Here is a 17,205-nt window from a genome sequence, read left to right on the forward strand (position 1 = left end):
TATTTGATAAGTTACGCAATTTGTTTTTATGCGCATCCCTATTGGACCAAAATGCGACACACTTTCTCAGCTTAGAGCTGCAAATTTAAGCAAATAAGAGATGTGATTTGGTAAAAGACATTTTTTTTCTTAACTGATAGAGATTTTATCAGTTATTTATTTTATTTATTTAGTTAGTTATTTATTAAAGAGTTTAAAATGTTCATAAATATTAATAAAAATATATTGGTCTGATGGCACAAGATTAGACCGTGATGAACGTGTCCTCTCAGATCAGCTGATTATATAAACAAACCACTACTAGTGGCTGGTGCCGGATCAAGTGCACGTTGAAAGGCAGAGCATTGTTACATTTTAGTGTCTTTATAGTTTTATGTCTAGCTGACTAATTAGGAATTATTTGTATGTGAGAATTCCTCATTATTATCTTCATATGGTGGCTAAAAAGGTGACTGGTTGGTTGGTTCATCCCTAGCTTGGTAGCTTGGCCATCTTCATAGGCTTTCGTAGTCTATAGGCCCAGATTCAAGGTGAAAATTTGTGAGGACAATCTTGTACAGTGAGTTTCATGAGGACACACTTTTAAAACTTTTGGACATTATCCCTCTGTCTGTATCAGTATCTGTGTTTACTATAGATATGTCATCCCTTTGTCTTCAGCTCAGCCTGTTATATTACACCTTGCATGCTTGAGTTTTGATTCAGTGATAAGGATAATAACCTGATTGTTTCATTTTGTGTTCTTAATTAGTATTCCTTCATTTTAAGTCTTATCAGCATTTCTATACCATTCAGCATTTGTGTACATGTTTACAGTAGAGGATTTCAAGTGTTGATAAGCTACCTATTTACATTGACCTATACATTGAATGCTTCCGCCGACGTGCACAGGCAGAAATTGTGGAAAAACAACATCGCTTGCCTCACAACCTAAGTCGTGCAGAACGCAATGCCATCCACAGCCTCAGAAACCATCCTGACATTATAATCAAAGAGGCTGATAAAGGAGGTGCTGTAGTCATGAACAGATCTGACTACCAAAAGGAGGCCGCCAGACAACTCTCCAATACTAAATTTTACAGGCTACTTCCCTCAGATCCCACTGAGGAATACACTAAGAAACTGCACCATCTACTCAGGACACTCCCTACACTAACACCAGAACTAATTAACATACCCTTAGAGCCCCGACCAGGGTTATTCTATCTACTACCCAAGATCCACAAACCCAGAAATCCTGGACGCCCCATCATCTCGGGCATTGGAACTCTCACTGAAGGACTGTCTGGATATGTAGACTCTCTACTCAGACCCTATGCTACCAGCACTCCCAGCTATCTCCGTGACACCACTGATTTCCTGAGGAAACTACAATGCATTGATGACCTTCCAGAAAACACCATCCTGGCCACCATGGATGTAGAGGCTCTCTACACAAACATCCCACATACTGATGGAATACAAGCTGTCAGGAACAGTATCCCTGATGATGCCACAGCACACCTGGTTGCTGAGCTCTGTGGCTTTATCCTCACACACAACTATTTCAAATTTGCTGACAATATATATATCCAGATCAGTGGCACCGCTATGGGCACCCGTATGGCCCCACAATATGCCAATATTTTTATGGCCAACCTGGAACAACGCTTCCTCAGCTCCCGTCCACTCACGCCCCTTCTCTACCTACGCTACGTCGATGACATCTTCATCATCTGGACCCATGGGAAGGAGACTCTGGAAAAATTCCACCATGATTTCAACAGCTTCCACCCCTCCATCAACCTCAGCCTGGACCAATCTACACGGGAGGTCCACTTCCTAGACACCACGGTGCAAATAAGTGATGGTCACATCAACACCACCCTATACCGAAAACCTACCGACCGCTATGCCTACCTTCATGCCTCCAGCTTCCATCCCGGACACACCACAAGATCCATTGTCTACAGCCAAGCACTGAGGTACAACCGTATCTGCTCTAACCCCGCAGACAGAGACCAACACCTAGAAAATCTCCACCAAGCATTCTCAAGACTACAGTACCCACACGAGGAAATAAGGAAACAGATCAACAGAGCCAGACGTGTACCCAGAAGCCTCCTACTGGAAGACAAACCCAAGAAAGAAACCAATAGGACTCCACTGGCCATCACATACAGTCCCCAGCTAAAACCCCTACAACGCATCATCAGGGATCTACAACCCATCCTGGACAATGATCCCACACTTTCACAGGCCTTGGGTGGCAGACCAGTTCTCGCCCACAGACAACCTGCCAACCTGAAGCATATTCTCACCAGCAACTGCACACCGCACCATAGTAACTCTAGCTCAGGAACCAATCCATGCAACAAACCTCGATGCCAACTCTGCCCACATATCTACACCAGCAACACCATCACAGGACCAAACCAGATCAGCCACAACATCACCGGTTCATTCACCTGCACTTCCACCAATGTAATATATGCCATCATATGCCAGCAATGCCCCTCTGCTATGTACATCGGCCAAACTGGACAGTCTCTAAGGAAAAGGATAAATGGACACAAATCAGACATTAGGAATGGCAATATACAAAAACCTGTAGGAGAACACTTCAACCTCCCTGGCCACACAATAGCAGATCTTAAGGTGGCCATCCTACAGCAAAAAAACTTTAGGACCAGACTTCAAAGAGAAACTGCTGAGCTCCAGTTCATCTGCAAATTTGACACCATCAGCTCAGGACTAAACAAAGACTGTGAATGGCTTGCCAATTACAGAACCAGTTTCTCCTCCCTTGGTTTTCACACCTCAACTGCTAGAACAGGGCCTCATCCACCCTGATTGATCTAACCTCGTTATCTCTAGCTTGCTTCTTGCTTGCTTATATATACCTGCCCCAGGAAATTTCCACCACTTGCATCCGAAGAAGTGGGTATTCACCCACGAAAGCTCATGCTGCAAAACGTCTGTTAGTCTATAAGGTGCCACAGGATTCTTTGCTGCTTCTACCTATTTACAGCGGAATATTTCAAGTGTGGATAGGCTACATAGGATCAATATCTTCCTTGTCATCACTGACTCTATTCAGTCAGGTCTTACGTGTCAATTTGAGTCACTGTGACTAATTTGTCCTCTTTTTGGGTGTCTTTGGCAGTACAACAGACTGAGTAATGAAGATCTACTTTCTGCAGCTGAACAATTTCAGCAACAGTACAACTAAGAAATCTCAAAAGATCTCAGTGACGAGGTCATCTTCCTCAAATGAATATATTCCCCGAACTTTAAATTGGATTGCAAGCCAAAGGAATTGCTTCAAGAAATATTTGAACGTGGACATGTTTTTGTCAGTTTGCCTGCATCAGTGGCTTCAGATGAATGCAGCCTCAATGTGTTGAAGCAGGTAAAGAGCTATCACCATTCAGCTATAAAAATAACGAGGAGTCCTGTGGCACCGTAAAGACTAACAGATGCAAGAAGTGGGTTTTTTACCCACGAAAGCTTATGCCCGATGCCCGACTTATTCTTAGCAACACAACCATAAGCTTACAGTACTGGAAAACCTGCCACATGCACTTTATTAAAAACAGTTTAACTTAATTAAGCACACTGTAATGCTGATAGACTATACTTGCACTGAAAAAGTAGCGCTATGGAAAAATTCTGATGTATTGACAGAATGATGCAAATAATATAATTTTTTTAATTTGTCAATGTAGCAGTCTAGGGAACCTTTGAAGATTTTGTTATGGCTTAGCTCAGGCAATTCCGCTGTTGTGGTACCGGAGCGCTGAGAAGGCGAGGGGGGGAATGTAGCAGTCTAGGGAACCTTGGAAGATTTTGTTATGGCTTAGCTCAGGCAATTCCGCTTTCTCAGCCTCCGGTTATTGTAGAACACAGCATGCTAGCTTTAACCTGCTGTAGCCGGCTGGGACTGCTGTATGGTAAGTCCCTGGCTGTTGGCCAGGGGGGGCAGCCCCGGAGGGCGGAAAGTATCTATTGCATTATATATAAGCTAATATGCTGCTGTTTGTATAAAATAAGCATGCTTTGTGTTTGTTTTAGGACTTCACCCCAGGCCGAGCTACAGGGCGCTGGGTCCCCGTCTCAGTGACAGCAACGTTTGGGGTCCCCGTTGCAGATGTGTCACTTTACCTTCATTAAAGCCAATTACTCTCAGTGTGGAGTCGGTCTCGTTCTTGCAGAGTACCTCGGACCCTTTTGGGCAATAACAGTCAACATTTTATTGGAGAACGGAGATAGTTTTTAATGAGCTTCAGTTTTGAGAAATTCTGTTCTCCTGATGCTGTTACAGGAATTGTCAGTAGAATACGAGTGGCAATGTACACATTAGGATATATGTCAACAAGTTTGCTGGTATGAATAAACTATACAATGTCCATCACCGATTTTGCATGTGGCAACATTGATGACAATGTAGTCAATTCTTCGTACAGTTCAAGTCCATTTAAATAAAAACTATCACGGTGCTTCAGAAGGCTCTCTAGGTTCTTGCACTTTGTAATGTGCTGCTCTTGTTTTCCTATTTCATTGAATTTAGTTATGTCAAACAAAAATCCAAACTGTTCATGGTGTACTCGTAAGGTATTAAACCTTTTATCAACTGCACATATTGCTTTATCCATTACAACTTTATAAAATTCAACCTCAAATTTCTTTTCTGGATCCTCTATGGGCTCATATGCTCCTTCATAGTCCACTTGCCGTTTTTCCCTTGAAACTCGTGTCACATTCAAACATGGAAATTTTGGTTCTACACCGAGTGCCTGTGCAAGCTCTCTCGCTGTAACCTGTGCATCTTTGAATCCATTTTCTCTGTATTTCACTAAAAAGTCTTGTGTGTTGTTTAGTAAGGTAAGTGTTGAATCAAGCTGCATCATTGGATTCTGCATTATTTTGCTTACACCTGAGATTTTAACAAGAAAGTCATATCAGATTACGACAGATGTTAGAAACTTGAAGCTAGATATTTCAGAGGTCAATGACTGTGCTTCACTTTTAGCTTTTAGATATCTGGCTTCTTCTGAAATAGCAACCAGTGCTTCTTAAACTTCCTCAGATTGATATTTCAATGTTTTTTTCATTTTCGACTCTGCTTTCCCAGTGTGTTTCAGATAGAGGCTTAATGGTGATATCATTGACATGTGCTTTGAATATTTGCCATCATTGAGTGGAAGCTGAAAAGAGCATGTAAATGCGTTGCAGCAAACCAAAAAAAGAAATAGCTTCTACAGAAGACTTGGCCATATCGCACAAACTCAAATTAAGGCTGTGGCATGCATACGGAACAAAAAAGGCTCGTGGATTTTCTGCCAGCAATCTAGCTTGCATACCAGAAATGCATCCTCTCATATTGGCATCATTATCATAGCCTTGTTCTCTAATATTCATTACGGACAATCCCATTCATTTTAATTCATCAAGGAGAGCTTGAAGAAGTCCCAAACTTGTAATGTCCACTACTTCTAAAAATGTGATAAATGATTCCTTAACTGTAATCTGTGCTGAATCACTAATGTCGACAAATCTCACTACTAATGACATCTGTTCTTGATGACTTATGTCCGGAGTACAATCTAGAATTACGGCAAAATATTTTGCCAAAGTAACCAATGAAACAATTTTGTCTTTCACTTTATCACTCTTTAGCATGATCAATTCATTTTTAATTTTTGGTCCCAAATAGTGGTCATGTATTTCATTTTCAGTTACTCTTCGGAGATGTTCACTCATCACTGTGTCAAATTTTCCCAGCATTTTTGGGCTGGAATAATTTCTCAACACTTCCTCTAAAAGCAAGATTGTTTGTTGATAGATATTCAACAATAGATAATAGATGTTCAAGAACACGACACCAATGCTGATTCTCTGACTTCAGCAATCTTTGATTTTGGACATCAAGAGTTGTCTGATTTTTTAACCTTACACTCCGCTCACAACATTTGTGTATATTTTCAATGTGGTGTTGTGCCTTTTCATGTTGCGGGAATGTGTGACTAAGATTTTTCCAATCATTAATACCCATGGTTCCTATCTTAAAATTGCAGCTATTGAAAATCTTGCAAGGGAAACAAAATACAGCATCTTGCATTTAGAGTATACAAGCCACCGTCTGTTGATATTTCACCGTTAGAAAGTCTTTTGTAGTAATTGTTTTCTGTGAATTTCCTACCTCTAATGGCTTTAGGATATTCAAGACCGGCCTTTCTCAAGTATAATGGCACATAATTCGTAGTTTAAAGATTGCAGCCATGCACCAATGTCGTCTATATCCCATGCTAGTAGTTTCAACTGTTGTAATTTCGTGTCTGCATCTGTTTCAAATGATTGTTCCATGTGTTGTTGCATTTCTTGAGCTTTGTCTGCAGAAACATTTTCTTCAGCAGTTACTTGATGATCTTGATCAACTTGGTTGTTTTTATGATGTGCAAACTTAAGTATAGAACCCTTCTGTGTTTGTATAGCTAATCCTATTTCATCTTTCTGTTTTCTTTTTTGTGACCCTGAAAGTTGTTTTCGATACGACATAACTTATAAGAGTGTTTTTTAAAGAAATAACTGTTAAAATTATTGTCAGAAATATTATTTAAAATAACTAATATAGGAGAGCCGTGAGCCTGTGACCTTGAGCTAGTGTGAAGAGACCTCACAAGGCGCTCCACCCTGACTGAGAAACAGTAGAGTTGGAAACCCATGCCATTTTTACAAAACCACTTTTTAATTTTAACTGTATAGTGGGCATCAGTCTTAATGTTAGTTACAACTCTATATCAACCTTATACTGAAATTGATCAATGGCATTATCCAGTTTAATAAGCAGGGTTTCCAAGCAGTGGGAAGACATAACCGTAGTTTTATTCCTAGGTAAAGCACAAAGTGACCAAAATGAAGTCAGCACAGAATCATCTCATCTAGCATAGAAATGTTACATAAGTCCTATTATGCCTTCTCTTTGTTTGGAAAGACGTTAGCAATAGCAGCACATTTTGGGCACTCCCAGAAGTACATGATAATTCCATCAAAAACTGACATTTTCACAGCTCTAGCATGATCTGCTGCACAGATTCTTCACAAGGAATTGTCCCTGGCCTTTTAAACTCATATTAACCATGTATTTACTTTATGGAAGTTGGACAAAACATTGTGAAAACGTAAGACATTGGCTGCCCAACCTCTGGGCCGGCAAAAGCTATATTGACTCACTGGAGAAAAAAAAACAAGAGAATCATACTACAACATACGGTCACTCTACACTAGGAGTCGGCAAACTTTCAGAAGTGGTGTGCCAAGTCTTCATTTATTCACTCTAATTTAGGGTTTCACATGCCAGTAATACATTTTAACATTTTAGAAGGTCTCTTTCTATAAGTCTGTAATATATAACTAAACTATTGTTGTATGTTAAGTAAATAAGGTTTTTAAAATGTTTAAGAAGCTTCATTTAAAATTAAATTAAAATGCAGAGCCCCCTGGAACAGTGGCCAGGACCCAGGCAGTGTGAGTGCCACTGAAAATCATCTCAGGTTCCGCCTTTGGCAGGTGTGCTATAGGTTGCCTACCCCTGCTCTATACACTAGTAAGGAGATGAGCATATTACAGTTGTTGGAGGGCTCTATTTAGCAGTAACAGGGCTATAGGAAAGCCAGTCAACATTTTTTGTTCCTCTAATGAAAACTGGCCACTTTCTACCCCAAACCAAACTTGTCACAAATAATTGTCAAAATTGTTAATTTTCTGTTTTTGGCTAAGATATTGATTTATATATATATATATATATATATATATATAATATATATATATATATATATATATATATAAATTGGATTCAGGATTGTTAGCAAGCATTTTTGGCAAACAAAGTTGTTAATTGACAATCTAAATGGCAACACAGTACTGCTTTCATGCTTGGCTCACCCCCAGCCTGCTGGTCCAACAGCTACAGTAGAGGAGGAAATAGGTGGAAAGCTGTAGGACCCCAAAATCCACTTCTTGGAGTGCAAAGTGGCAACAGCAGCAGCAAACCCTCAGGTCCAATCACATGCTACTGGGTACCACCACCAGCACCACGGACCATGGGGAAGTTAGCACAGCATCTGATCTCAGGGACGGGGCACCCACGGAGCCACAGCAGCTCATCCTGCCGGATGAGATGAATCGCTGCCAGCCTGGGAAAAAGACGCCATCGCCAGCTAAGGTGACCAGATGTCCTGATTTTATAGGGCCAGTCCCAATATTTGTGGCTTTGTCTTATATAGGCACCAATTACCCCCGACCTAGGGTGACCAGATAGCAAGTGTGAAGAATCAGGACAGGGGTAGGGGGTAATAGGAGCCTATATAAGAAAAAGACCCAAAAATTGGGATTGGCCCTATAAAAGTGGGACATCCGGTCACCCTGCCCCAATCCCCTGTCCTGATTTTTCACACATGCTATCTGGTCACCCTATCCCCAGCCCAGCCAGCAGTGTGTGAGCATTCCAATCCAGCCCCTGCTGCTTGGACTGGCTGTCCAGTGAGTCTCTTTCAGTTTCACTTCCTCAGCATGCAGCCAGCAACCCCTCCCAAGCAGCTTTACCCAACCAAGCCCTGCCGGAGGGGAGGGGTGGTCCCTATGGCTAAGGACGGCCCTGCTTCTGTGTAAATAAGCAATTGTATAAATAGTGCTGCTGTGCATCATTTTTATAACAAAAAATTGTGGGGAATGAGACAATGAGGGTGTTTAAGACCTTGGTTCTTTTATTTCTAATACTTGTGGTGAGAGGTTCTATGGTACAGCTGAAAAATGGTGGCTATGAGGATATTGTTATTGCAATTAACCCTGAGTTACCAGAAGATCACAATATCATTAGAAACATACAGGTAAGAACATTTGTATATTTGTCATTCAGTGATATTCAGACTTCCAGGTTATTTCTACCTCTAGATTAGCAGTAATCTTAAAAGACCAGTTCCAGCTCCCATTAATGTCAAGGGTTGTTGGGGTTTTTTTTCTTTTTTTCTTTTCTTTCCATTTTCATGGGAACTAGATCAATTCTATGGCTACCAAATTTGTTCATAGCTTCACTTTTTATTCAAGTGCTGCTGTTAATAAAATGAGTGTACTCATCTCTTGAAGTTTAACAGGAATATTATGGCTCAGGGTAAGGCTGATTCTATGTATCATCTCCTTCTTAATTACTTCCTTTCAAACCATGAGTACCTTAGACTAGAGAATCTCCAGAAAATTGATATTTAATTGCCAATTACTGAACCTCCATTACAATGTTTGCCATTTGTTTTATCTCTCCTTTCCCCCAATCCTTGAAGATATTCACTGTGTTCTTATGTACGAGCAGGATTTTATAATTGTACTATGAGAATTAATGTATGATTTGATTTCATCCTGCCAGCCACCCTTTTTGAATAGCAGAAAGAAAAGACCCTCTGGGACATTGGTAGAAATGCATCTGGCAGACTGCCTTTTCTTGCTCAACATAAAAACTGTTGTATACCTTTGAAGGTCTCTGTAAAAGATTGTTTGTGTGAATGAGGAATGTATGCATCAGGAAAAGATAAGGTATGAAGGCCATTGTTATAGCCAGATGGTCAAGGAAGAAGGAGTGAAGAGACTTAACTACACCAGAGAACCATCAATGAGCATGCATAATTAAGGAAGGGCAGATTGATGACTCTGAGGTGGAGGCTGGCACCCCTAAGGACAGGACAATTGATTAAATCGAAATCAGGACAGGATGACCCTCTTGGAGGTGTATTGGAATGTTTACCTCAAAAGATACCACCAATTAAGAAGTAACAGGTCATAAAGTGACACAGCAAAATCCATAGACTTCAACAGAGAACAAGGACTATAAGAACAGGGTGCTTTGCCAGGGGACTTTGGGTTCATCTTGTCATACTCCAGGATCATCAGATCGTGACCGACAGAGCCCGGCTCCCCTCTGTGACCAAGCTGGCTGGCCACTAGATTGACCCAGATCTGGACTGGTAACTATGAACATCAACTGGCAGGACTGGGTGCATGGTGTGTGTTGTATGTGTGTTGAAAAGCATATGCTAACTGCTGTATTCTCAATAAATGCGGGATTTTTGCCTTCTCCCCTTTAAAGATCCCATGTGCTCCTTATACGTATAACTTTTTAAAACCCTTGGTGTGTGTATACGTATGGGTGTGTGTACATATATATATATATATATATATATATATATATATATATATATATATATATATATATATATATATATAGTGATATTTCTGTTTTTAGTTATTCTTTAAGTTCTCAAAGTCAACATGTAGATCTTTGCTCCATGATCTGGTCATTGAGCATTTGCTGTAAAGAGAACAATAAACTGAGGTGGGCATAGCCATTAACTAGTGGCCCCCAAACTACTCAGGAGAGGTGGGAAAGGAGCAAGGAGGAGGGGAACAGGAAAATAGTGACAAAGTAGTGCCCACTGTAGAGGCAGGAAGAAAGTAGACTCTAATAGAAGGATCCCAGGGAGAAGAAAAAGGAAATCATGGGTTATTACTTACTATTTATCATTTTATTTGATTCCTCAAGCCCCACAGTACACTTTACAGATTAATGAAAAGTACCGGTCCAGGACTGAACCATTCTTCACCACAGGCTCATGTAACTGAGGAAATTTCATGTTTGGAAGGATCTCTTTCAGGTTTTATTTTCAGGGATAGGTTGTGGTTTTTATCATAAGCCCTGAGAAAGGGACAGTGTATGTTTGCACTGTCCTAGGAGCACTCCAGACTCTTTCAGAGTTACAATTTGGTCTCTCCTTGCCCCATGAGGGAAATAATCTGTCCCAGCCCTTCCCTTGGCCAAGGTTGGTTTCTTTCTAGGTCTTCACATACTGAGTGTTACTTTATGTATTTTTCTTTCCTGGCAAGGCTAAACTACTCATTGCCTCGACTGTTCAATTGTTAATTCATAAAACTTTTCTTTTCTTTCCCTAACAGGACATGGTCAAAGAGGCTTCTACTTACTTGTTCACTGCTACAAAACAGAGATTTTTTTTCAAGGCTGTAAAAATTATAATTCCTCTGCATTGGCTGCCAAAACCTGAGTATTTAAGTGCAAAAAGAGAGTCATATGATAAGGTAAGACTTAGAGTGCTCATTACAAACCAAAAGTATTTGTTGTGTTCATACACTTATGACATAGGGTCTTGTCTACAGGGTGGAGTAATGCACATTATGGAGGTATGATTTCTAAAACACATTAAAGTGTTGCTCATTAATTGATCCTTGTAGACCCTGCTGCTGTGTACTAAATGTTCCCTGATGCACTTTAATGTAGTGCTGCACTTTAGAAATCCCCCACCCAGTATTGCGTGTTACCCCACCATGTAGACAAGCCCTACGTTTTTCTAACGAGGGAATATAAATTGCTCTTTTTAGAATTTGTATTGCCCCCTAGTGCCCAGTCCTGCAGTCCTTACCCAGGGAAACAATCCATGGGAGTGTTCGGTGAGTAAAAGCTGCAGGATGAGCCCACTCAACAGAATCATCTGCCACTCTCCATTTCCTGCTGCTCTTTAAACAAGGGCTATTTTATTTTCAGGCAGATGTTATCGTGGCTAATCCTTCCTTGAAGTACGGAGATGATCCCTACACGCTGCAATATGGAGGATGTGGGGAAAAGGGACAATACATTCATTTCACTCCCAACTTCCTGTTAAATGACAGTTTGCATAACATCTATGGATCACGAGGTAGCACCATCTATCCTTAATTTTCTGCTTTTGTTGTTATAAATATGCAATGGGCAAGATTTTCCAAAGTGACTAGTAATTTGAGATGCCTCAGTTTTTGGTTGCCCAGCCTGCGAAACTTTAAAAGAGCCTGTTTTTTCAGACAGTGTTGAACATCAGGCACCCTGGATGAGTCTTAAGTTGAACACCCAGAAATGGGGGCACCTAAAATTACCAGTCTCTTGAAAATTCTGGTTAATAATTTTACAGTAAATGAGGGTTGTTTTTCCTCATAAACCATTGCTTTGACTTGTAAATAATCTATATCTTAACATTACAGTGCAGTAAACTAATCTGAGAGTTGAGGTGGGTGTAACCTGGTAAACATGAAGGTAAAACCAGTCCCAGAGGATTCTAGAATAGACCAAACTCTCATGAGCGGATCCCGCTCTGAGGACGTGAAGGTTTTTCTTGGAACTTCTGAAAGTCACATTTGCCAACTACCCTTCTTGTAAATGTACATTCACAAGGAATTAACAATATTCCCATTTTGATTTCATCAGACAGTTTTTTGACTGCATGGGCATTGCCTGTGCGAGGCCATTATTAAGCAAATAAAAAAGCCCCAATAGAGACCTCTCAGTTTTGTGCAGTGTAACCTGCTATCATTAACAATGACTTTCTCCTACGCCCATTTAGCCAATATACTGTCCAATTTATTTCTCTCTGTTCCATACACAAGTTAGAATCAATCATTTATGTGTTTCTTTTTTAATAGAGCTAGGTCAAAACCAGTCTCTCGAATCTGATCCCTGGTAAAGGTGCAAGGTTATTTGGATTCAAATCCAAGACAAACCTGCATTAGCTTGGATCAAAATGTTAGAGGTTTTTTGGCCTAAAATGGTGGAAATCTCACCAGAACAGTCTTTCTCATCAGATTTCTGGCAATTTGGGATAAAAATCTCCTTAGAATAATTCACTGGATTCTAGTTAAGTCAAATACAGACCCAAATTCTAGCCGGGTGAAGCATTGAACTCAAATATTGAATTCTGCCTTAAACTTAATCTGATCTGAGCTCTGCTTCCTTGGCCCATCTTTAGTTGAAAGCTTTAGTTAGACAACATTATGTACATTCTATATGTCAATGGCTTTACCAACACCTGCAAGAAAGGCGTAAATTGTCTTGGTGAGATAGTTTGGTTTTCTGCTAAAGTATTCTGGTTGTCTAACCTTTTACACTTTTTCCGCCTTCAACTATCTACGTAATCCTTAGTTTTACCATAAACTGAAGTTAAACTAACTTTTCTATGGTTTTCTAATATACACCTTTTCCTTTGTGTTATATAAGAGCTAAGAATGATGATTTTAAAAGACATGGGTAACATGAGAAATCTTGCTTGATACCTGGAATAGTCAGAAGCTATTGTATGGAAACGGATCTTTACTTTAGGTCTGTTAATGTTCTGGGAGGGTTAATCTGAACACAGTGAGCTATTTGGGTTTCAAGCCGGATCCCACAGTGAGTCCTGTGTGGGCACATGGGTATGTACAAGCAGAGGCAGTTGTAGAATTGGGCCTAAATTTGTTTAAATTATGTATGGAAATATAAAGTAAACTTTAAAGTATTATATTTAGAATTCACATATGCTCCTGCTCTTCCACAGCTAAAGTTTTTGTCCATGAATGGGCCCATCTTCGTTGGGGAGTATTTGATGAATATAATTACGATGCACCTTTCTATTTGTCTGTAAACTCTGGAAAAGAAACTATTGAAGCAACTAGGTACCAATGTTTTAAATTTTGTCTTCACCTGATGAAATTTTAAATATCTCAGTGATACTTGTCACATACTGGTTATCTGTGTTCAGTCTGTACTTTGAGCCCCACACAAAGAGTTTTGGCAAGTTGTTGTTCATAGGATTAAAAAAAAGCTTATACAATAATGTTTAACTAACAATATTGCTGTCTACAGTTCAGTCTCATTGAATCTTCACTATCATTTTGTAATGTGTCACATTTTTACCACTAAATGAGCTTTTAATTTAGATGCTCTTACAGATTTTAGTTCCTATTCTCTACATTCTGATTTACCCTGGCTTTATCAACTAGCAGTTAGCAAATAAATAATTATTTACTATTTATAAATTAGTAAATAAAAATGTTTTCTCAAGTTCCTCGGGGGTTGGGGGGAAGATCCTGGAAGTTACAAAACATTCTTACTAGTTCATGTTTAGTGTTATTGAAATATTAAAAAGGAACATGGTCAAAGTACACACCCCATTATTGCCCTGTTTTAGCACTATTACTATCTTATGATAATGTTCTCTAGATTCTTCATATTTAAGTGTGTTATTTTTAAATGTTCAACTTTGTCAATGAGAAACAAAAAATAGAGTGAGACTGGATATCTCAGAGGGTTTGAAATGGGATACAGAACTTTTCACCTCTCAGGCACTGATCTGAACTGGAACCAGTTTGATCATGCCTAAAACTCATTACCATCTGCCAGTCACTTGTTGACTGCTGTAAAATGAATTGGTGCTTTCAGTCCAATTCCTAATGGATAAGTATTAATATCACCAAACTTCTGTACTGCAATTGGCACTCTAATTGGCAGTCACCACCGAAGGAAACTGACAGGGCTTTCTGCTCCGCCCTTTCAAACACCGCAAACTGGCTGGACACTTTCCAGGTTTATAAGCATGAGTGTGTTATTTATTAGGTCCCCTCCACCAGTTCCTCAGTACAGCCTTGGGCAGCAACATACGAGTGTACATAAACTTCCCCATAGCCCACTCTCTGGGGAGACAGAGGGAAAGATCTCTTCATGGTGAGCCCCTGTACCTCCTGGCAGCCTCCTTTGTGCACTTCCTTCCTGCCTCTTAACTGCTCCCAGCTGATGGGTTGATTGCTCTTATTAGCACATCAGCCCTGTGTCTAATTAAGCCATTGAACACCCGTCTCCCAGTTAAGTTCACTCCAGGGGGAATATCTAGTACCTTGGTGATCAGAGTGTTGGCTGAGCTCTAGCCCTAGAACTCTGTCCCAGAGACAGTGATTGAATGGGAATGGAAAAGGTAGTACCAGTTCACCTCAGGAGAGGGTCCTTCATGTCTGGATTGAGGCATATTGATGGAGTAGTGGAGGCATTTGCACTGTTATTCTTCACATAGATGGTGTTTCACACACAACCTATAAATAATTTCTTGGGAATGCCTCTGGAGAGGAAAAAAAAAAGGCTACCAGTATTTTATTATTGTGACCACTTGTAAATTAGATTGTAAAGTCTTTGGAGCAGAGATGGTGTCTAACATGGGCGGCAGGTATCAAAGGCAGGGGAAGCTAAGCTTACCCAGACTGCCTGCATGGCCCCACCCACACTCCTCCCCTATCCCCTCCTGCTTCCGGCTGCGCTCTGCTGTGGCTCTTCCTTCTTGTGTGGCCAGGGCCTCGGGCCAGTGGCACTGGAACCAGGCACCCAGAGGCCTTAGCCCTCCCACTTTTTGAAAGTGGACGGGCCTAGCCGGACCCCACCCCTTCCCCTCCTCTTCCCCCCTCAAGCCCCACCCCCTGGAAAGACCAGCATGGAGTCCAGCTGGGGAGCCCAGGCAGCTGTGGGGAGGCATGGCAGACCCTCCACCTGCCTGGGGTGCAGGTAGGGGATGGGGGGGCCGAGAGCAGCCCCCGAACCACGTCTCCACTGTCCGGCTGCCCGGGGCCGCAGCCTACAGCTGCCCGCAAAGCTCTCCCCGGCCCGGCTCCAGCCGGGGCGGGAGGAGGGGTGAGGGACCCAGAGTTGCAGCCTTGCCATGATAAGATAAGCCACGGACCCTCCACCTGCCCACAGCTGCCCACGTGTCCCTTATAATGGCCAGGCCCTGGCTCTGAGGCCTGGCACCCTGGCCGGAGCTGGGTTGGGGATAGCTGCGCGGGCAGCTGTGGGGAGCCTGGGTCCCTCCACCAGCCCTGGGTGGGGGGCCTGTGACACAAGCAAGGGCTGCTTCTGCCTCCACCTTGGGTGGGAGCCTCCAGACCTCCCACTCTTTGGAGGGCTCCAGGGCCCTTGCCGCAGGCTTGGGCTAGGGGGGCTGGCCTGCAGCCAGGGATTCTGGGTGGCTGGAGCCAGTGCTCATGCCACCCACCCACCTGGCGATCCAGGGTGGGTGGGGCATGCTGCCCGCCCACGGTGGTGGGGGCCGCGCTCAGCTGCCTGCCCGCTCAACTGCCTGCTGCTCTGGGGCTGGGGGCTGGGGGCTGGGAGCTGGGAGCTGGGCTGTGCTGCCTGCCAACTCGGTGCTCCAGTAATGGGGAGAGGCCTCTGGGCTCCAGCTGGGGAAGGTGGGCAGGAGGGGCAGGGCCCCAGGCAGAAGGGATGGGGCGGCCGGGGGCTAGCCTCCCCAAGTCCGTGGTTCACCCACTGCCCATGGTGCCCAACTAATGCCAATTGTGTTTGGAGGTTTTGGGTCTACCACAATTCAAATAATAAATAACAGATTATTATTTGTTGATTATATGTGGCTTGTTAGATAAGCCTCTTTCTAACTCACCTTCCTTCAGATGTTCAGCTGATATCACTGGTAAATATATATTCCAAAGCTGCACAGGAAACAGCTGCACGATAAGAGAATGTGAATATGATCAACAGACAAAGCTGTATGAAGCTGGATGTACATTTGTACCAGAAAAAACACAAAATGCCACAGCATCTATAATGTACATGCAAAGCCTCCCTTCTGTAAGTATTGTTACTGCTTTTTGACGCAATTAGGTATTCAGGGTCTTATGGGTTGTTTCCATTAGGAGAAACTGATATGGAGTAAAGTATTTCTTTGATGCAATCTTGTTAGTTTACAAAGAATATACACAAAGTCCTGTTACTCTGAATAAAGTAGGAATCAAACAATAGGAGATATTTTCTTTGTTCACAGTTCCAAGCCTCTTTCAAGCCATCACTCTGCCCAAAAAACTTCCCCTCTGCTTTCCGAGCAACATTTCCAGTCCTCCCTCCCCATGCCCAACATTTGCTGAAGTACAGTGAGGTGGATCCACTGGCTTTCATTTACCTTCTCATTGCCAGGCCTATTTGCCTCATCACCCACCCATTCCACGTGTGCACCCATCCCACACACACACACACACACACACACACAGAAAAAAGATCTTACTTAGGGCACTGCTTTGCACTGCAGCTTCCCTCTACTGAGAGAAAAAGTCTACATTTCAGTGAGCAACCCAGTCCTATACAAGACACAGAAGGAGAAGGTCTGGAGAGAGCAGTATCACCGTGAGTTAGAGGTTGATGTCCTTCATGGCATAGAGTCATCGTAGAGATGCATGATCCAGGACCAGGGTGAATTAGTTGCCAAGAAGGTAATATTGGAGTGCCTCCATGGCCCATTTCACAGCTAAGTCCTTTTTTTCTATAATGGAGTAGGCCTCTCTTGGGAACAATTTGTAACTCAGAATGGGATTTTCCTCACCGTCAACCACTTG

At 42.1% G+C, this 17,205-nt stretch overlaps 1 protein-coding gene and 1 long non-coding RNA gene across 3 annotated transcripts in view; one reads left to right on the forward strand and one right to left on the reverse strand.

The window, feature by feature from the left end:
* The window catches only part of LOC123376061, a 189,139-nt gene that overhangs the window by 41,149 nt on the left and 130,785 nt on the right, over positions 1–17,205 (reverse strand). For both annotated transcript variants that reach the window (XR_006581669.1, XR_006581667.1), the window contains exon 4: positions 11,005–11,080. This is a non-coding gene — a long non-coding RNA (uncharacterized LOC123376061). The remainder of the gene's footprint in view (positions 1–11,004; positions 11,081–17,205) is intronic.
* The window catches only part of LOC123376055 (calcium-activated chloride channel regulator 1-like), a 37,474-nt gene continuing 28,982 nt past the window's right edge, over positions 8,714–17,205 (forward strand). The window contains exons 1-5 of the mRNA XM_045027709.1: positions 8,714–8,867; positions 10,978–11,118; positions 11,582–11,732; positions 13,377–13,494; positions 16,270–16,447. Of these exons, the coding sequence (XP_044883644.1) occupies positions 8,718–8,867; positions 10,978–11,118; positions 11,582–11,732; positions 13,377–13,494; positions 16,270–16,447 (738 nt within the window). The 5' untranslated portion in view covers positions 8,714–8,717. The remainder of the gene's footprint in view (positions 8,868–10,977; positions 11,119–11,581; positions 11,733–13,376; positions 13,495–16,269; positions 16,448–17,205) is intronic.

The sequence above is a fragment of the Mauremys mutica genome, chromosome 8 (assembly GCF_020497125.1).
Source record: "Mauremys mutica isolate MM-2020 ecotype Southern chromosome 8, ASM2049712v1, whole genome shotgun sequence".
In the NCBI taxonomy this organism is placed as follows: domain Eukaryota; kingdom Metazoa; phylum Chordata; order Testudines; family Geoemydidae; genus Mauremys; species Mauremys mutica.